The sequence below is a fragment of the Hemicordylus capensis genome, chromosome 12, assembly GCF_027244095.1.
Source record: "Hemicordylus capensis ecotype Gifberg chromosome 12, rHemCap1.1.pri, whole genome shotgun sequence".
Taxonomy (NCBI): domain Eukaryota; kingdom Metazoa; phylum Chordata; class Lepidosauria; order Squamata; family Cordylidae; genus Hemicordylus; species Hemicordylus capensis.
The window spans coordinates 6,628,007-6,647,844 of record NC_069668.1 but is presented as its reverse complement, the minus strand read 5'-3'; the positions used below and the strand labels follow the sequence as shown (position 1 = coordinate 6,647,844).

General features: G+C 48.7%; 1 protein-coding gene across 1 annotated transcript in view; it reads left to right on the top strand.

The window, feature by feature from the left end:
• The first annotated feature begins 7,619 nt into the window (after positions 1-7,619).
• The window catches only part of SH2B2 (SH2B adaptor protein 2), a 107,816-nt gene continuing 95,597 nt past the window's right edge, over positions 7,620-19,838 (top strand). Inside the window, exon 1 of the mRNA XM_053275065.1 lies at positions 7,620-7,803. Within this exon, the coding sequence (XP_053131040.1) occupies positions 7,626-7,803 (178 nt within the window). The 5' untranslated portion in view covers positions 7,620-7,625. The remainder of the gene's footprint in view (positions 7,804-19,838) is intronic.

Below are 19,838 nucleotides of genomic sequence, written 5' to 3'. Positions count from 1 at the left end.
GAAGGTGAGCAACCTAGTAGTTGGGCTGGCCAGTTGGAAGGACTGATGCTTGGAACCTGCCTCCTGGTACACCAGTGCAATTGTTGCCTCTCTCACTGCCTTCAAATCCTTTCTCAAAATCCGCCTTTTCTATGAAACCTTTGGCACAGTGCCTTAGTCCTCATTTCCTATTGTGAGTAATGGCGGTGTCTCGGTTGACGAACCGCACGCTCTGGATCCCAGCCAGGGGCAGAAAGAAGGCTACAGAAGTTTCCCAGGGGCTAGTGGGCATGGTGGCAAGATGTTCCTCATATCTGAGTCAGTAACAAAATGGGCTGCTAGCCAGGCCGGTGGTGCCCTGGTTGTCAGGGTGGCGGGGAGTTGTACTGCTTCCCTACCTTTCTGGATGTCTCACAAGTGTCCAGCAAGTCCTTACACACATGTTCAACTTGGCATGCTAGATCTGGCCAGTCAAGAGAGAGCCAGTGATGATAGCCGGCTGATGGCCTTGCTCCTTGGAGAGGGGAAGGCCAAGGGAGCTGGGAGAGAGGAGGAGGTCTTGGGTGCCGGCCCAAATCCTCTCTCTCATCTGAGGCAAGCAGGCAAGTGAGAGAGCATCCAGCACGTACGTGTGTGTGTGATGGAGACAATTGTGCATTATTTCCCTGTTCACCTCGCCTTCATTTCCTGAACCTTCCTCTCTGTCAATATCTAGATTGTAAGCCCCTCTGGGCAGGGACCTACCCCTCCCTCAATGATGCTATCAGTGACATGGATGGCTATAAAAGATAATTAGTCCAGTTCACGGAGGAGGGGAGGGCCACAAATGGCCCTAGGAACATAGGAAGCTGCCATATACTGAGTCAGACCCTTGGTCTGTCTAGCTCAGGATTGTCTTCCCAGACTGGCAGTGGCTTCTCCAAGGTTGCAGGCAGGAGTCTCTCTCAGCCCTGTCTTGGAGATGCTCTTCCCAGAGCGGTTCCATCCCTTGTGGGGGAATATCTTCTAGTGCTCACACTTCTAGTCTCCCATTCATATGCAACCAGGGCAGACCCTGCTTAGCTAAGGGGACAAGTCGTGCTGGCTACCACAAGACCAGCTCTCCTCTCATGATGGCCCTAGACATGATGGCTACACTGAATCCTTGTGGACACAGGGATAGGAAGCTGCCTTATACTGAGTCAGACTCTTGGTCCATCTAGCTCAGTATTGTCCACACTGGCTGGCTACAGCCCATCCCAGTCTGCCTTTGAAGGCCAGTGGCTTGAGGCAGGAGCAGAGAGCATGCTGGTGTCCTGGTGGTATTTGGCAGGGCTGCTGATGGTCTGACATAGCAGGGCTTTTCTTATGTCCTGGGAACATGTGAGATGCACAGGGCTGAATGGACACTTCCTCCTGCCAAATCCATCCCCAGCTAACCCCAGCACAGCTGCACGTCAAAGGAAGAGAAATCGTCCCCCCCCGTCCCCCCCCCCCGTGCCTTGCTGATGCATACCACTCAGTGCAGAGCATCTGCTCTTGTGAAGGAGTTGCGTGTTTATGAAATTGTACTGACGCAACAACAAAAGCACTGCAGACTGTTTTGGCGTCAGCTCAGCTGACTTCCACAGGAATGGAAATTCTAAGATGATTGTGATGCAGAAAAATGCGGTTATTTACTGGCCAGGATGCTTCTCCTCACCACACCATCTAATCACCCTGTTTCCTCTCTCTCTTTTTTTTTTTAAATCACTTTGCAACAAGTGCTCTCCTCCTAGATAGCTATCAACAAGATGGTCTGTTTCCCCCAGCAATCTGTCACCGCTGAATTTTATCAGCAGAAAAGGGTCAGGAGCACCTTTGATTGTGATGATTCTTCTGTAACCATTCTTTTGACAATGCTTTGTCAATTGTAAATCTGCTCCAACAGTCTCTCTTAAATAGAGTCAGACCCTATGTCTGGGACCTGTCCCTGGTAAATCACAGTTCGCAATTTGCCCCAATTTTTTATTTCAGATTGTACAATGTGTGGATCAAGTGGATAGAAATAGGTTTTTCTCCCTCACACTATCAGAACCCGGGGTCACCTGTTGAATCTAAATGCTGGGAGATTTGGGACAGACGAAAGGAAGCTCTTCTTGGCACTATATGTAGTTAAACCACAGAACTCACTGCCACCAGATGTAGTGATGGCCACTCATCTATACAGTTTTAAAAGGGGGTTAGACAAATTCATGGTGGATAGGGCTATCAGTGGCTACTAGTCTTGATAGCTGTATCTTTCCATCAGGATCAGAGGAGGCTGTGTCCCCGAACACCAGGTGCTAGGGAACACCAGCAGGAGGAGGCGATTTCCCTCTTTCTCCCACTTTGAGGGCTTTCCAGATGCCCCTGGTTGGCTACTGCATGAAGCAGGATGCTGGACTGGATGGGCCTTTGGTCTGATCCAGCAGGGCTGTTCTTCTATTCAGATTGTGGATGTGTCATTCTGCAGTGTTCAATGCCTTCCACAGAGTTTCTAACAGTCAAATCTCAGATTGGGGAGTAGATGGATCTTGGGTCTTGGATACGGCCCTTGGCAGGGTTTCTTGGCCTGTTCCTCCATCCTCACATACACACTAGAACCCTGAGATCCACCAGGCAGAGCCAAGTGGAAAATATTGGTGCAGGAAGATGACCAGATGTGTATTGAAGGTACAGCCAATTACATTATATCAGGATACATATGCCAGTACAAATCTACACCAACTACAGATCAGTAACTTTAAACTAAAAGAACTGAACAGCAACAAAGACTTGGTCAAAGACAGCCAATGATTGCTCCTGGGAAAATGTCAAGTTTTTAATCTCACTGGCTTATTCTCCAGGAACATCAAACTATAGACTATTTTTGTTGCAGATGCCAACCAGTTTTGGTTTCTTTGAGGAAACCCAATGTGCTGTGTCCCCAAACAATTTGGAGAAGTTAGATTGCAACGATGGCACCAGTCATAATCTTGTGTTCATATTTCGGAACAATATGGAGAACAATCACACAACCATCAAAATAGCAGAAGGAAGTGGCCAACTGAGCCATGAGTGAAGTCATGGCTATTAAGCGAGGAGGAGGTTGCCAGCCAATTTTAGCAAGCAGGTCCCTCCATTAATGTAATGAGATGATCTCTTGAGGGGTTGTGAGAAGTGGGACCTTTCTTCTGCAACCGAGGAGAGAGAACTGGGCTGATAGTACCTCTCGTTGTAACGAGAGGGCTTTGGGGGCAAGGTGGCTCATCCAGCTGGATGTCGCTTTGGAGTTCAGGGGCTTTGGATCCTCCCAGTCTCGATCAGGACATGTAGAACTCTCTGACACTAGGGCAGTTCACTGGATCATAGGCTGAGTAGGAGACGGGTCCTACTCAGTTTTGGGGGCTGCATGCACACCCATCTTGTGACTGTGCATTAGATAAAGACAAATTAGGAGGCAGAAAGCTTGATAGTCTACCCCAGGCCTGCTCAACTTAGCCCACCCACCCCAGCTGTTTTTGGAGTACAGCTCCCATAATCCCCAGCCAGGCCACAGTGGCCAATAGCCGGGGATTATGGAAGTTTTAGGCCAACATCTGCAGGAGGGCCAAAGTTGAGCAGTCCTGGTCTACGGCCTACCCAGATTCCATCCCCAGCTTCTGAATGAGGTAGGCAGAAAACCTTCCCTACCCAGCTGGGTCTTGAGAGACGATGAAGTTCCCTGCTTCCCTACCCAGTTTTTATTTAACACACAATCACAAAACAAAAGGAACCCCAGCAACCAGAACTCTTCCCAAGTTTATGATCATGTAACCTGCCTGACTGATTCAGACCAGTGGCCCTGACTGGTCAAGCCGCCGCCGCCGGCCAGTGGCCCTCTAGAACCTGGCCATCTTAGAACCCAGGGCACCTGGAGCCCAACAGGGGCCACTTCATGAGATGGCGTGAGAAGCCAAACCTCACACTCTAGAAAAGCTCCCTGTGAGCAGGGGATGCTCCAGAAGAGATCCCTATGTTCTCAAGCACTCTAGAACCCAGCCATCTTAGAACCCAGGTTGCCTGGAGCCCAGCAGCAGCCACTTCATTGGGTAGCATGAGGGGCTTGCGGGGCTCAGCCTTGTGCTTTAGAAAAGCTGCTCCAGAACAGATCCCTGGAGCCCAACTGGGTCCACTTCATGAGGTGGCATGAGGAGCCAAATCTTGTGCTCTATAAAAGCTCCCCGTGTGCAGGGGCTGCTCCAGAAGAAATCCTCATGTCTTCGAACGCTCTAGAACCCAGGCTGTTCTTGAGCACTCTAGAACCTGGCCATCTTAAAACCCAGGGTGCCTGGAGCCCAGCTGGGGCCACTTCACGAGGGCCTGAACTTATGCAAGGATGCTGATCCAGAATAGATCCCCATGCCCCCCCAAGCACTCTAGAACACAGGGCACCTGGATCCCAGCAGGGGCCACTTCATGGAGTGGCATGAAGGGACGGGCCTTGTGCTCTAGCAAAGCTCCCCGCATGCAGGGAGTCTGCTCCAGAAGAGATCCCAATGCCCCCCGGCACTCTAGAACCTGGGATGTTCTCTAGCACTCTAGACCCCAGCCATCTTAGAACCCAGGGTACCTGGAGCCCAGCAGGGGCCACTTCATGAGGTGGTGCAAAGGGCCAAACCTCACACTCTATAAAAGCTGCCAGCATGCAGGCGGCTGCTCCAGATGAGATCCCCATGCCCGCCCCCCTTCCAGGCACTCTAGAACCCGGGCTGTTCTCGAGCACTCTATTTATTTATCTATCTATCAGATGTGTACACCGCCCCAAACTTTTGCCTCTGGGTGGTTAACAATAGCATGAAACAAATTAAAAACATATACAAAAAAACTAAAACAATTTAACAATTTAAAAATAAACCAGAAGTTAAAACCTAAAAAATTTAGGAAGCTGAAAAAGCTTGGGCGAAAAGATGGGTTTTCAGGTGTTTTTTTGAAAATTACCAGAGATGGGGAAGATCGTATCTGAGCAGGAAGTGCATTCCACAATCTCGGGGCAGCAGCCGAGAAGGCCCGTGTCTGTGCAGCCACCAAACGAGTTGGTGGCAACTGGAGACGGACCTCCTCAAGTGACCTCAACGGCCGGTGGGGCTCATAGCGAAGAAGACGCTCTCTTAGATACCCAGGGCCTAAGCCGTTTAGGGCTTTATAAGTAATAACTAGCACTTTGTATTTTGCCCAGAAACCTACTGGCAGCCAGCGTAACTCCATCAACAAAGGAGTAATGTGGTCTGTCCGAGATGACCCAGAGACCAACCTGGCTGCCTCATTCTGGACCAACCGAAGTTTATGGTCTACGTACAAAGGCAGCCCCACGTAGAGCGCATTACAGAAGTCCAGTCTGGAGGTTACCAACAAATGTACCACTGTTTTGAGGTCACTGATCTCGAGAAGCTGGCACAGCTGGCGTATCAGCCGGAGCTGATAGAAAGCACCCCTGGCAACTGCCTCAACCTGAGAAACCAGAGAGAGGTGTGAATCCAGAAGCACTCCCAGATTGTGAACCTGTTCCTTTTGAGGAAGTGTGACCTCATCTAGAATAGGTAGATCAAAATCATCTCTAGAGTTCTGACCCCGCACAATAAGTACCTCCGTCTTATCTGGATTCAGCTTCAGTTTATTCTCCCTCATCCAGCCCATTACTGCTTCCAGGCAGGCATTTAGGGAGGATATGCCAACTCCTGAAGAAGTTGACATGGAGAAGTAGATCTGGGTGTCATCAGCGTACTGGTAACACCCAGCCCCAAATCCTCTGATGATCTCTCCCAGCAGTTTCATGTAGATGTTAAAAAGCATTGGAGAAAGTACAGAGCCTGAGGGATACCATACTTAAGCTCAGATTTTGAAGAGCACCCATCTCCAATCGACACCATCTGGAATCTACATGAGAGGTAGGAGCAGAACCACTGTAAAACAGTGCCTCCCACCCCCAACACCTTCAGACGTTCCAGAAGGATACTATGGTCAATAGTATTGAAAGCCGCCGAGAGATCCAAGAGGACCAACAGAGTCACACTTCCTCTGTCAATTGCCAATTGGAGATCATTCATCGGGCTGGCCAAGGCAGTCTCCACCCCATAGCCTGCCCGAAAAAGTTTGAAATGGGTCTAGATAATCAGTTTCCTCCAAGACCACCTGGAGCTGGGAGGCCACCACCCTCTCAATTACCTTGCCCAGCCATGGGAGATTGGAAACTGGCCTATAATTGCTCAACGTTAGAGGGATCTAACGCAGGCTTCTTTAGAAGAGGTCTAATAATTGCCTCCTTAAGACAAGGAGGCATCCTGCCCTCCCTCAGAGAAGCATTTATTATTTCCACCAGGCTGTCTACAACAGCCTCCCTGCTAGACAGAACAAGCCATGTTGGACAAGGGTCAAGAGGACAAGTGGTAGGGGGGCAACCCCCTTTGGTGTCACCCCTATGGTGGCAACCCTCCCACCACAAGGAGCCTTCCTATAAAGCCCAAAACTGAGCAGCTGACCTGAGATGAACAACTGAGTCACTCAGGGGCTGGTCCCAATCCTGCCCACACTTCCCACAGATGTTACCCTGAGGCTGCAGCCCCACAGGGGAAGCAGAAGCAGGCAGGCAACAGCAGAAGAACTCCAGCACCCACCTGGTCTCTCACTCCAGGCAGCACCAGGTGAGAACTGGATGGACTTCCCCTCTCTGCTGGGCTTCTAACACCCTGAAGTCACAAGGAGCCTTCCTATAAAGCCCAAAACTGAGCAGCTGACCCGAGGAACAGTGGCGTCACTCAGGGGCTAGAAATCGGCTGTCTTAGAACCCAAGGTGCCTCAAGCCAGCAGGGGCCACTTCATGAGGTGGCGTGAGGGGCCGAACCTTGCACTCTGTAAAAGCTGCCCAAACTTGGAGGCTTGTTCAGCAACCTGGCTAATACCTGCTAGTAGACCTTTCCTCTCTGAATGTGCTGAATCGCCTACTAAAGGCATTTAAGCGGACTCTCCTAGAGTTGCTGAATAGGGCTTCAGGCTAGCATATGGGTGTATGAAGCTGCCGTATACACAGTCAGGAAACGAATCCATCTAGCTCAGTATTGTTCACTCTCCGGTAGAGATCAGTAGCTTTTCTGCAGAAGGTCTCGGAATAATCCTCTGGTATCCCCAGTTGCCCTTCTCAGCTCAGCAACCTGAAATTCTTTCACGGAAAGTGCCAGGCGGGGCAGGAGTTGATGCTGAGACCTTCTGCATGCAAAGCTACTGCCGTACAACTAGAGTTGCCAATTCTGACTGAAGATATTCCCATTCTCCACCCCGCCCACCCCCAAATCGTATTGGAAAATCCTGTTTTCCATCCCAAGCAAGACTGGGGAGTCTCTGGTTCAAATCCCCAAGCAGCTGTGATTCATACACTCTATATCAGGTGTTCCCAAAGGCCAGTGGGGATGATGGGAGTCCTACAACATCTGGGGCTCTGTGCTTGGGAACTCCTGCTCTGTGTTACATCACAAGGCAAGCCTCAAATTGGCTAAAGCAAAGCCACCGAGAGAATCCACAACCCCAGTCCAAGCTACTTCCTGAGCCAAGCCCTTGCTGTGAACTAGCCAGCCTGGCTTCTAACTGCGGCTCCATCCCTTCTCCTTAACCGCTGGGTGCCCCTTTCCAGGAGAATGGGCAGGAAAAGGAGTTCTGCTGCAGAGGGCAGGTCCTGCCTGTTTTACCCACCTGCTCTGCTGACCTTTTCATCTTCTGTTTACCAGACACCAGCCTGGCCTCCTGAAATAAACTGGGGAGAGGAGAATGCTATGCTTCCCCTTGGCATCCTTGCTGCCTCTGTTTATCTCCAAGGTAAGTGCCTTTCCTGGTACACTGTGGCGGAGGAAGTGACTTTGCCTAAGTTAAGGGCTGTGCCACTTTCATTCAGCTATATTTGAACTGTGCCATCGATCGCTTTCAGTTCCCTGGGCCTGGTGGATGTATCCATTTGTGGCCATGGGAACCCATTTAAGACTCTGAATTGACTACAGCTTTTCGGGCAGGGTGGTGGGGGGGGGGTCCACAGCCAGGCATGGCTTTATTTTAATCAGTGAGCATCATCTATGGTGGAGGATAAGAGTCAAGCATGTTCTAATCTAAAGCACCTGGGACTGCATTAAAATTCCCCATCCTTCTCTCCTCTCCCGGCTCATGATTTTTGTTCAGGTGCCAGGGAGTTTCTTTATTATTTTATGTCATTTTATCTTATTATTGATTGAAACATCTGTATTCCACCTTTCTGCCAGAGACCCTCAGGAGTACAAAGCGTTTAAAAACAGTCAATGTTAACATTTATCTATCATATATGAGATAGATAAAATATGAGCAACTTTATGTTTTAAAATACGAATGCAGTGAAGTATGGATTTGCTGCCCTAAATATAGCCTTAGTGACACTCAATACTGTTTTTATATGCTGATTTCTTAAAAGTTATTGGTTGTAAGCTGCCTTGGGAGTTGTGGAACTGGGGAGCAGTGTTATTTATTTTTAAAGTAAAGAATCAATATAGTCATGAGATTGTTATTCTCCCCTTTCTCCAAGGAACTCTGGGTAGCACATGATTGTCTGTCACTGGCTATATGGAACTTCCATGTTCAGGGGCAGTCTTCCTCTGAATGCCATTGACATGTGAGGCAACAGCAGAAGAAGACATTTCCCCAAAAGGCTGATTGGCCACTGTGAGAAGCAAGATATTGCACAACTGTTGGATCTTGAATCTGATTGAGCAGGGCTCTTCTCCTCTTTCCTCTCCACCATTTATCCTCAGAGCAACCCTGTGAGGTAGGCTGGGTTGAGAGATAGTGACTGGCCCAAACACATGCAGTATGTTTTGTGGCTGAATGGGGGTTTGAACCTAAATCTCACGCTACATTCACTGGCAACTGAGGCTAAGAATCCATTTCTCATAGAAATGTATGATTCTATTTAACCAAAAAGGTCCACAAGTCAGTGGAAGGCAAGCAGGTGCTCACCAAATAAATAAAGACACCATATGGAAGGCAGATGAGAGCATTCACAACCAGGGAGTATAGGGGGAGGCTTGGGCTGTGACCATTGGCATGAGACTTGAGGTGTTATAAGCATGGCCTGCGAGTATATTGGCTTATGAAATGCTGGCAGGGGAGGGCAAGCAGTCGTGTGCTATCTTAGTGCATAAGTATGTGTAACTGACAGCTTCGTATCTGCCCATCTTTGCAGCCGGCCACGAACATTTTGGCCAAGTTGCAATCCTCCTCTGAGGCTGACCCTCATGTGAAGGGCCACCACGGGCCCCACGTGAACTCTGTTCAGGTTCCCGACACCTTTGGATCCTGCCTAGCTTTCCCTGCTCCCTCGTCTTGTGGCCGTCTTTCTTTTCTGCCTCCTCTTCCCTTCACTTTCCTTTCATCCGTGAATGAGTACAGATTTCACACTTCAGCCATTTACACGCCCGTCTGATCATTTATTCATCTCAAGTGGACATGGGCAGCCTCCGGCCTGCCCACACTGCCAGGAGATGCTCACGCCTCGGAGAAAGGAACCGGCTTCCCGCTCTCTGGCTGAATGTGTTGGGCTGCAAAGGTCAGGGGCACGAGCCAAGAAAGGGTAGATGCTGTCTCCCAATGCACACATCCTGTGGCATTTCTGCCTTGACCTACCTGCCCTGTTGGCCTGGTTGCTTGCTCTGAATCTCTAGTATTGCTTTTGCCAGCTGATCTCCTGACAACTCGGGTATTCCAAGACCTAATCCCATGACCTTGCTCTGAATTGCCTCCCCTTCAAATATCAACTTCTGGGTCGTTATTGGAATCCCAACTCTCCATGCTTTTTTGCTTGACTGAAAAAAACCAGCCACCGGGAGCGGTGGGGACTGACTTGGATCCATCTATGGTGGATGCAAGGGAGGATTGAAACCTTTGCCAACATGCAGATCAGAGATGATTTGACAGGACCCTTGGCAAAGATGAGAGGAGAGCTGGTCTTGTGGTAGCAAGCATGACTTGTTCCCTTAGCTAAGCAGGAACCAGGCTGGTTGCATATGAAAGGGAGACTACATTAGGAGACTGGCTTTTCTCTAGAAGCTTACATAGAAGAGCCCCTGGTGGCACAGTGGTAAAACTGCCACCCTGTAACCAGAAGGTTACAAGTTCGATCCTGACCAGGGGCTCAAGGTTGACTCAGCCTTCCATCCTTCTGAGGTCGGTAAAATGAGTACCCAGAATGTTGGGGGGCAATATGCTAAAATCATTGTAAACCGCTTAGAGAACTTCCAGCTATAGAGCGGTATATAAATGTAAGTGCTATTGCTATTGCTATTGCTATGTGAACTGTGAGAGGTAAAGTGTGTCTGGAGCCATTCCCTTCCCGCTGGTGGTATTTGGTCATGGAGAGGAAACCTACAACTAGGCCTCAGAGCTACTGTCTTGGAAGGTACCAGCGGGCAGCAGCCGTTTTAGAAATGATTGCTTCCCTGTTGCATTCGACATCTGATGGCAGGCAACAGCTCAAAGCTGCCACAGACATATGGAAAAGCTTTTCTGTGCTGTGTTGTTTACCACGTTTCCCAGGCGATGGGCCTCACGGGCTTTTTCAGCTCTGAAAGGAAACACTGAAATATTTACTTGCCTCCCCCTTAAAATCTGTTCTCATTAAGGCAGTTGAGTAAACGAACCACATAATGTGGAAACTGGAGCTCTTTCGTTCCCATAAACACACTCCTGCTACTCGGAGGAAATGTGTGCAGGCTGTAGAGACGCATCGGTGTGACAGACGGGTGTTACGCAGGTGTGCCAAGTAGAACATCCATGATTCTTGGGTCTCAAAAGGGGAGTGTTGCAGATCTGGAACTCAGTTCATTTGGGCAGAAGCACTACAGAGTAATATGCTATGATACTCGGGACCAAACTATATATGACATGGGTGCTCTGAGTTTTTTTCTCTCTCTTTCTCTCAAGGGCGCTTTCCAGATTAGACCCTGCAATGGGGTCACGGCGGATCTTGGAAGTGTACTTCCAAATTTCCTGCATTATGACACCGCAGTCCCTACACTGACAGCAAGGTGCCGTTCACATTTCCAATGCCTTGTTTCAAATTTAATCACTGCAATATAGTGTTATGATGTTGTGTATCCAGTGTAAAAAGGTTGCTGTTTTTTCGGGTTGTTCGTTTCCACGAGACTGCTCCCCTTGCTGTTTATGTTTCAAATGCGATTTGCCTGAACGGAAGCATTTTGCTGCTGCTGAGCAGCTAGTCTGGAAAGTGCCAAGAAGAAGTCAGGAAAGGGTCGATTTGACATGGGGTCTGGCACCCTTTTCCTCCCATGCTATGGCCCCAATCCAACCTGGACAAAGCTACGATTAGCCAGTGAGGGGAAAATGTAAGGACACTGATGTGAATTCGGTTCGTCCCTGGGTCCGCCTTTTAGCCAATCAAACAGACTCAGTGGGAATCATCTTAGAGGAATTTTATTGCTACTGCAGTTGCAACAGGTAATCAGTGGGCTTTACGCTCTCAGACTGATTACAAATTGGTTATAGGTGCATCTAACATTTATACAGACAATCTGAATGATGCTGACACCCTAGACATAGTATACTTGGCAACAAAATGGTGGACTAAGTATCTAGTACGCATGCGAAAGATTCATTGTTCATCTGGTGATTACTCCTTATTTGGTTACATCCTGTTTTCTTAATTGTCAGCAAAGAACAGTGAGAATCCTGTGAGAACCAAGTTTCCTTAGATACAATTTAGTGGAGAGAGATAATGACGTTGATCATGAGAGGCCGTGATGGCTCTGAGCTGGGCTGGGGTTACTTTAAGTCAGACTGAGGTTTTCTAAGTAAAGTGGAGTTACTTTGGTTTTCTAAAACACATCAACACCAATTAGAACCCAGCCCGATCACACATGGCCAGAAAGTTGGCTCTGCTCTGTGTGATGATGAATGCTGTCATCATTGTACTCCACAATAACCTGCCCTGCCCTGATTTAAAAGATGGTGTCAGTAGGGACAGCTGAAGCCAGTGTGCTCACATGACAGCCACAAAATTAGGAAGCCGCCCTGGGTTCTTGTGCTACTCGCCTATCAAAGAAGGGTGAAAGAAGGAGCTGGAATCACTGGGGAGAATCTGCAGTGATCAGTCTGGGGGATGTGACAGCAGCGAACGTATCACTGCTGGAGATTGTAGTGAATCCGGTTCTCTCTCTCTCTCTCTCTGCTGCGCATATGTGGCTGGTTCCCCAATGCTCCATTAGTGCTGCTAGGTGACTCTGCAACTGTTGCTTATGAGCGACCCTTTTAATTAAAACGAGGCATCAGACTTGGCCTGGCAAATAACTCTCTGTGGGATTACACACACACACACAGAGGTGTTGTTGATATTGATGCTTAGATAACAAGACTGTGTTGGGGAAATGGAGATTTTTGCATATAGATGCGCAACGGTAAGCTCCTAGGCTGAATCTGGTCCCCAAAGGCTTTCTGTTTACTCGCCTCCCAGCATAGCTCTGGATCCCAGGGATTCTTCCACACACATCATCGGGCAATTAAAAGCACTTTCTCCCGAGCTGAGAGAGAGGCAAAGGACTTAATGATCTGTTGGGCCATATGACACATGACATTAGAGCAGCATGGTTGGAACTCATGGCTTTTAGAAAGCTTGTAAAGACTTGGCTTTTTACCCAGGCTTTTACATGATCGTTTTTACTGCTGCTTCTGTGTGTTTTTATCTGTTGTATTGTTTTTATGCCTGTTTTTATATGTTTTTATGTTTTTTTAGCTTGATGTTTTTATTGCCTTTTTATTGTATGTTTTAACTTTTGTAAACCGCCTTGGGGTTGTCTTTTAACAAAAGGCGGTATATAAATGTGAAAATAAATAAATAAATAAATAAAACTCTCTGTTTACATCTTTCTCTAGCCTGGGAACTTATTTTAGTTATGAGTGGGAAAGCTGACCAACACAGTTTGCAATAGAAATGAAATGCATCAATCTACTTCAAATTGAAATACGGGTTCAATTCCTGGCATCTCCAGGCAGGGGTGGGAGAGAGACTCCTGCCTGAAATCTTGGAGAGCCGCTGCCAGTCACTGTAGGCAATACTGGACTGGATAGACCAAGGGTCTGACTCAGTATAAGGCAGCATCCTGTGTTCCTAGTTGAAGATAATCTGGTGGCTGCATGGCAGAGGGTCTTTTCTGTGCCAGCAGCTGTCCTTCGAAATACCCTCCCCTGTCAGATTCTATCTGTTCCTTCCCTCCCTATTTTTCAGATCTGGCTCTTTAGGTGTGCTTTCCCGTGCCTTGCCAGTATTTGATATGTGTTGTGGATTGGTTTTATTGTTTTGGCACTGGTGTGGAATGTTCTTTTATTGTTTCATAGTATGATTTGTAGACGTGTTTTAACTTTTGTGGTTCTATGTTGCTTTGTAGACTTGTCTTTATTGTGGTTGTGAGCTGCTTGAATCTTAGGAAAAAGGAGAACAAACTTTTAAAATGAACAGAAAGCAAAAATTGGGACCAGAGGATGCACCAGGGACAGACACCGTCACCGCTAGCTACCAGCTAATAGGGCCAGTTGGACTGAGTGCCCTTGCTTAGTTCAAAAAGCAGCAGCCCCAGTGGAAAAGCAGTTTTATATCCTTTGGGGGCAACCATGGAAGGAGAGCTGGTCTTGCACTATCAAGCATGAATTGTCCCTTTTGCTAAACAGGGTCCTCCCTGGCATACATTTGGATGGGTGACTACATGTGAGCTACATGTGCGGTGTAAGATATTCCCACTTAGAGGATGGGGCTGTAACTCAGCAGTGGAGAAGCTGCCTGCACAGAGAAGGTCCCAGTTTCAGACCCTGGCATCTCCAAGTACATAGGAACATAGGGAGCTGCCCTATACCGAGTCAGACTATTAGTCCATCTAGCTCAGTATTGTCTACCCAGACTGGCAGCAGCTTCTTCAAGGTTGCAAGCAGGAGTTTTTCCCAGGCCTGTCTTGGAGATGCTGCCAGGGAGGGAACCGGGAAGCTTCTGCATGCAACCCTGCAGATGCTCTCCCCAGAGCAGCTCCATCCCCTAAGGGGAATATTGGAGAGACTCCTGCCCCAAGCCTTGGAGAGCTGCTGCGAGTCAGTGCAGCCAAAACTAAGCTAGATGGACCAAGGGTCTGACTCATCACTTGGTATAAGGCAGCATCCTATCCTCCTAAATGACCTTGTTTTGCTCCACAGTTGTTTGACATTCTGCAGCTTTCAGAAGAGAGAACCTGCCTGGCATTTCTTAATAATGAGGAGGGTGGATGATTGAAATGCCCTCCAGAGTATGGGCAGAAACAAAGCCAGTGAGAAGCCGTGTGTCTGCCCCACAATGCTGCCGCCACCCTGCTGTAGAGCCTCAAAATAACATCTCTCAGTAGAAAACCACAATTGATCAGCTGAACTGGCAAAACGCAACTTTCGCTACGAGGCGCAATCAATGGCTGACAGAGAGAGAGAGTAACTGTGTGGTTGGTTGTGTTAAGCTGAGCAAAAAAGCAGGGTCAAGATCTCAGGATCCATGGCACAAGGGCCAGATTCTAATTAGCAGAATCAAATGGTTACGTTTTCTTGGACTGCAAGGGGAGCTGGAGAGGCATTCTCATTTGGAGGAAAGCTGGTTTTGCGCTAGTGAGCATGAATGGCCCCCTTTACTAGACTGGATCTGCTCACTGGTTTGCACTGGCATGGGTGATTACATGTGAGCACTGTCTGTGTGAGAGATTCCCCTCTGAATTTGGGACCGTAGTTCAATGTAAGAGCAACTGCTTGCATGTGGAAGGCCCAGATTCAGTCCCTGGCAGCATCTCCAGGTAGGGCTGGGAAAGACTCCTGCCTGAAGCCTTGGAGAGCTGCTGTCAGTTGGTAAAGACCAAGGCTGCTCAACTGGCCCTTCTGCAGATGTTGGCCAAAAGGTAAAGTGTGCAGTCAAGTGGATTCTGACTCCTGGCGCCCACAGAGCCCTGTGGTTTTCTTTTAGTAGAAGACAGGGGGGGTTGACCGTTGCCTCCTCCCAAGCAGTATGAGATAATGCCTGTCAGCATCTTCCTATATTGCTGCTGCCCCATATAGTACCAGTATATCTATAGAGTACTATACAGTACTATATAGTACCCGATATAGTACTGGCAACCTTCTGCTTGTTAGTCAAACATTTCCCTGCTGCGCCATTAGGTGGCTTGATGTTGGCCTACAACACCCATAATCCCTGTCTGTTGCCCAGTAAAGGAAGGGAAAGGTTGTGCTGCCAGGTCAGTGTCGATTCCCAGCAACCACAGAGCCCTGTGGTTTTCTTTTGGTAGAATACAGGAGGGGTTGACCATTGCCATCTCCCACACAGGGCAGGAGCACTAACAAGGGCTGCCTTTAACTTCATAAAGGCAGACTGGCAGTCTGCTGATCATGTAAAGCTGTCATTTTCTCCTCCAAAAAGTGCATCATACAGAGGTTGGGCTAAAGCTGCAAACCCATGAATCCATTGGCGGCAAAAATTAGCCATTCCAAGAAAGGAACGTAACTGACGTCAATGAAATCCAGCGCACCCCACAGTTCCTGGTGTTGTCTGTGGAGGATTCTCATAGGCTCGAGACGTGCTAGTCATTACAAACACGCCACATCTGGGGATCGAGGCAAGAGTGAATGAATGTGTAAGTGTGAACGGAGAGAGTGACTGAGACAGAGAGAGTGAAATCCAGAGACGTCTTTTGGTGAGTACCCAGTCTGCGCAGGGGCGAGGGGAAATTACCGCCCGTGTAGGGACAGCCCGTGAAGGGGCAAACTAAGTCCATGCAGGGACGAAAGGGGGGGCTATGGGGAGTAGAAATAGCAAGTACACGAAATCTGAACGGACTTCATGTACACCTTTAGAATGCATGTTGAAAAATTGGATGATTCTCACGGGAGGGGGAGGCGCCCTCAGAATGAAAGTTTTAAAAACGCCTCTGTATGGAATTTTGGCCATATCATGAGCTCAGTAACATCCTTTTGCAATTGCTTTTATTTTATACACATACCGGTAAATTTTAATAACACCAATATGCGCAGGCCCACCAAAGAAACCCCCACCATATGTATTACCATCATGCTCCAAGCAGCTTCTCCTTTCCAACATGCTATGGAGAACAAGGGAACTCTCTTAGTCTGTGAAGAGAGGGAGGGGTCTGAAGAAAGTATTAAAGAGGAAAGAATGATTGTCTTTAGCTAAAATCATGCTGTCTATGTTCTGTTTCCAAGCTCAAACAGCTGCTACAGTAGCTGCTCTTGTGTTGCCCTGGAGTCTTTCATCCGAGAAATAATCCTCGTGATATCTTCATTGCTCCCTCACTGCTTCTGGCCAAAATGGAGCATTGGTTTCACTTACCGTGAAGGCTTCTTCTGGTTGCTGGGGCCAGGGACATCTCATGGGTTGTCCTCTCTCAAGAGCTCCAGGCAGGACAGAAAGTAAATAGTTTAAAAACTAAGCCACACCCACTAGAGCCTGAGGGGGATAACCCCGCCCCAGTTCTTTCGGGCTGAGACATAAGAGGACAAAGGCAATACAAAACAGTAGAAAACAGCAGGTCAGAATAAACAGGTTTAAACATTCCAGAATAACAGAGTGTAGCAACCAACTGTAGAACTAAATGTCAGTCTCCACCATTTCAACAGAAGTAGACCAGAGCGCAAAATCACAACTGGGTGGGCCGAGATGTCCCTGGCCGCAGCAACCAGAAGAAGCCTTCACGGTAAGTGAAACCAATGCTCCATTCTCTCTCGGTTGCTGAGGCCAGGGACATCTCATGGGACATACCACAGTTGTCCAACTCGGGTGGGAGCACTCTGGTCTACTAGCGAGGAAGAACTTGTTGCAAGACCCATCTGCCAAAGGTTGCCCGGGCAGACGCGAAATCCTCAATCTTGTAAAGTTTGGTGAAAGTGGAAGGTGACGCCCAGGTGGCCGCCTTGCAGATCTCTTCAACCAGTGCATTAGTGGAAAATGCCACTGACGCTGCTGCTGCTCTAGTAGAATGTGCAGAGAGATGCGTTGGTGGCCTGAACCTCGTAGGCCATCGATATACACGCTATAATCCACGTTGCAATCATGGTTGAGGAATCTGGGACCCCCATGGAATGCAAACAGAGCGTCTGACAATTTGAATGAGGCTGAGCGTCTAATATAGACCTTAAGACACCGCTTAATGTCCAACTTGTGCCATTTCCGCTCCATAGGATGGATGGGTTTGGGGCAGAATGAAGGTAGGAACCCATCTTGCGATGGGTGGAAGGGGGACACCACCTTTGGCCTCATGAAGGGGTCCGGGATGAGCCTGACGGCCTCTTTCTGAAATATACAATATGACTTGTTTTACAGACAGCGCCTGCAGCGCCAAGATGAGCCTTGCAGAAGTGATGGCCACCAAAAAAGGCCAATTTAAACGATAAGACCCTGATCAGAATAGCTGCCAAAGGTTCAAAAGAGTGAGTGTGCAATGCCTTGAGGACAGTATGTAGTTCCCAAGAGGGTAACCTATGCACTGTTGGAGGTGACATCAGCGAGGCACCTCATAGGAACCTACGCTGGTGAGGATGTGACTGAGATATTTTGCCCTTTTCTGCTGAGAGCAACTCCACCAACGGCAATGCCTGCCATTTCAGGGTATTCGGACATAGTCCCTTCTTGAACCCTTCTTGTAAGAAAAGCAGGTGATGACATAACTTAGCCGTGCCCTTCGGAATGGAGTTGCATGACATCCAGTGAAGGAGTGCTCACCATGTATATTGATAAATTCTCTCTGTCAATGGACTTTAAGACGCCAGCATAGTGCTGAGAACTCCCTCCGAATAGCCATGTTGGCTGAGGACTCACCGCTCAGTTTCCAAACAGTGAACCGAAACCAACATGGATCCGGGTGTAAAACTGGACCCTGATGGAGCAGGTTCGGGGTCTGAGGCAACTCCCAAGGTGGCTCCACTGCCAGATGGAGGAGCTCTGAAAACCAGGGTCTCCTGGGCCAGAATGGTGCCCCTAAGAGTACTCTTGCTCGAAGACACATCCATTGCAGGACTCTGGCCAACAGAGGTGTCAGAGGATACGTATAAAGGAGAGCGTCTGGCCATGGACTGGATAGGGCATCCACTGCCATCGCCTCCCTGCATGGAAATCTAGGCATAAACGCTGGGGATTGTGCATTCTTCGGAGTCATGAAGAGGTCTACCTCGGGCATGCCCATCTTCTCTGTTACCTGGGTGAAAACTGATGGATTTAGAGCCCACTCCCCCAGTTGGATGTCAGCCAAGCTTAACCAGTCTGCAACCAGGTTCAGCTCTCCCTTGACATGGTATGCCATCAGGGAAGGAAGGTTGCTCTCTGCCCAGGACAGCAGAAGGACAGCCTCCTGATGAAGTGACCTGGACCTGGTCCCCCATTGCTTGTTTACATACATCTTTGCTGTCGTATTGTCGGTCTTTACGAATACGTTGGTGCCTTGGATGATCTCCTGGAATGCTAGTAGCGCTAGGCGAATTGCACGGAGTTCCCTCCAATTTATGTTGTGAGAACGCTCCTCCTTGTTCCATAGCCGCTGCGCCGACTGGTTGAGGCAGGGGCAGGGGCGTAGCTAGGGGAGAGGGGGCCTGTGTTCATCCCTCTCTCGGGCGGCCCCCCAGAGTGAGGGAGACAATGAAGAAAATAGAGGGATGGAGCTGGAGGGCCCTCAGGAGCTGGGGGCCCGTGTTCTTTGAACACTTTCGTTCAATTATAGCTATGCCCCTGGGCAGGGGGCTCCCCAGCCCCTGTCACTTGCGTCTGTTGTTATGATGAACATCTGTGGGTCCAAGAAGGTCTTTCCCCAATTCAGGTTGTTGGAGTTGATCCACCAGCGGAAAGAGCGACGCAGGTCTGGTGGCAACTTCAGAAGCAGTCTACACTTCCTTACGATTGCCTTCTGGTGGGGTAGGAGAAACCACTGGAGGTCATGCAGATGAAGTCAAGCCCACGGAACCAAGTCCGTTGCGGCCACCATCAAGCTCAGCCGTCTTGACAAGGAAGCCAGAGGAACTTTTGGGCTCGCTAGAATCAGGTGAACCTCTGTCTGGATAGTCTGTAACCTGTCTGGTGGAAGCAAGAAGCGGTCCACTAAGGTAACTATGATTACCCCCAAATGGCACAGCCTATGGCATGGCGTCAATTGACTCTTTTCTCCATTTATGATGAAACCATGGTTCTCGAGTGTTGCGATAGTTATGATGAAACCATGGTTCTCGAGTGTTGTGATAGTTAAGGGCCATGTCCCGTTCTGCCTCTGGGAGAGATCTCGCTAGCAGCAACAAATTGACTATATATGCAAACAAACGAATCCCTTTCTGACGGAGTTGTACCACCAGTGGCGCCAACAACTTTGTGGAGACATGAAGGGCTGCTGTATTGAAAATGCCTTCCAGCATATTTAAACCGAAGGTACTGCCTGCTTTCCGGGTGTATAGGAAGATGCAGGTAGGCCTCCCTTAAATCTATGGACACCAGCACATCCAGATGAAAGAGTGCCTCTGAAACTGCTCTTAGAGTTTCCATCTGGAAATGAGTTCTGCGGACCCATCTGTTCAAAAATTTTTAAGTCTAAAACAGCTCTCCTTGAGCCGTCCCTTTTTGGGACGGTAAATAGGATAGAAGTGTTTTGTTTTGTTTTAACTCCCTCTCCCTCCTGTGCCAGAGGCACTGGCTCCACTGCCCCAATGTCCAGGAGGTGTTGGATCGCCTGGACCATCAGCAAATGCTTTGAGAATGCTTTTGACCTTGGAGTGGGGATAAAGAAGCAGGAGGAGAGGAGTGAAACTCTATCCTGTAGCTGTGATGGATCAGC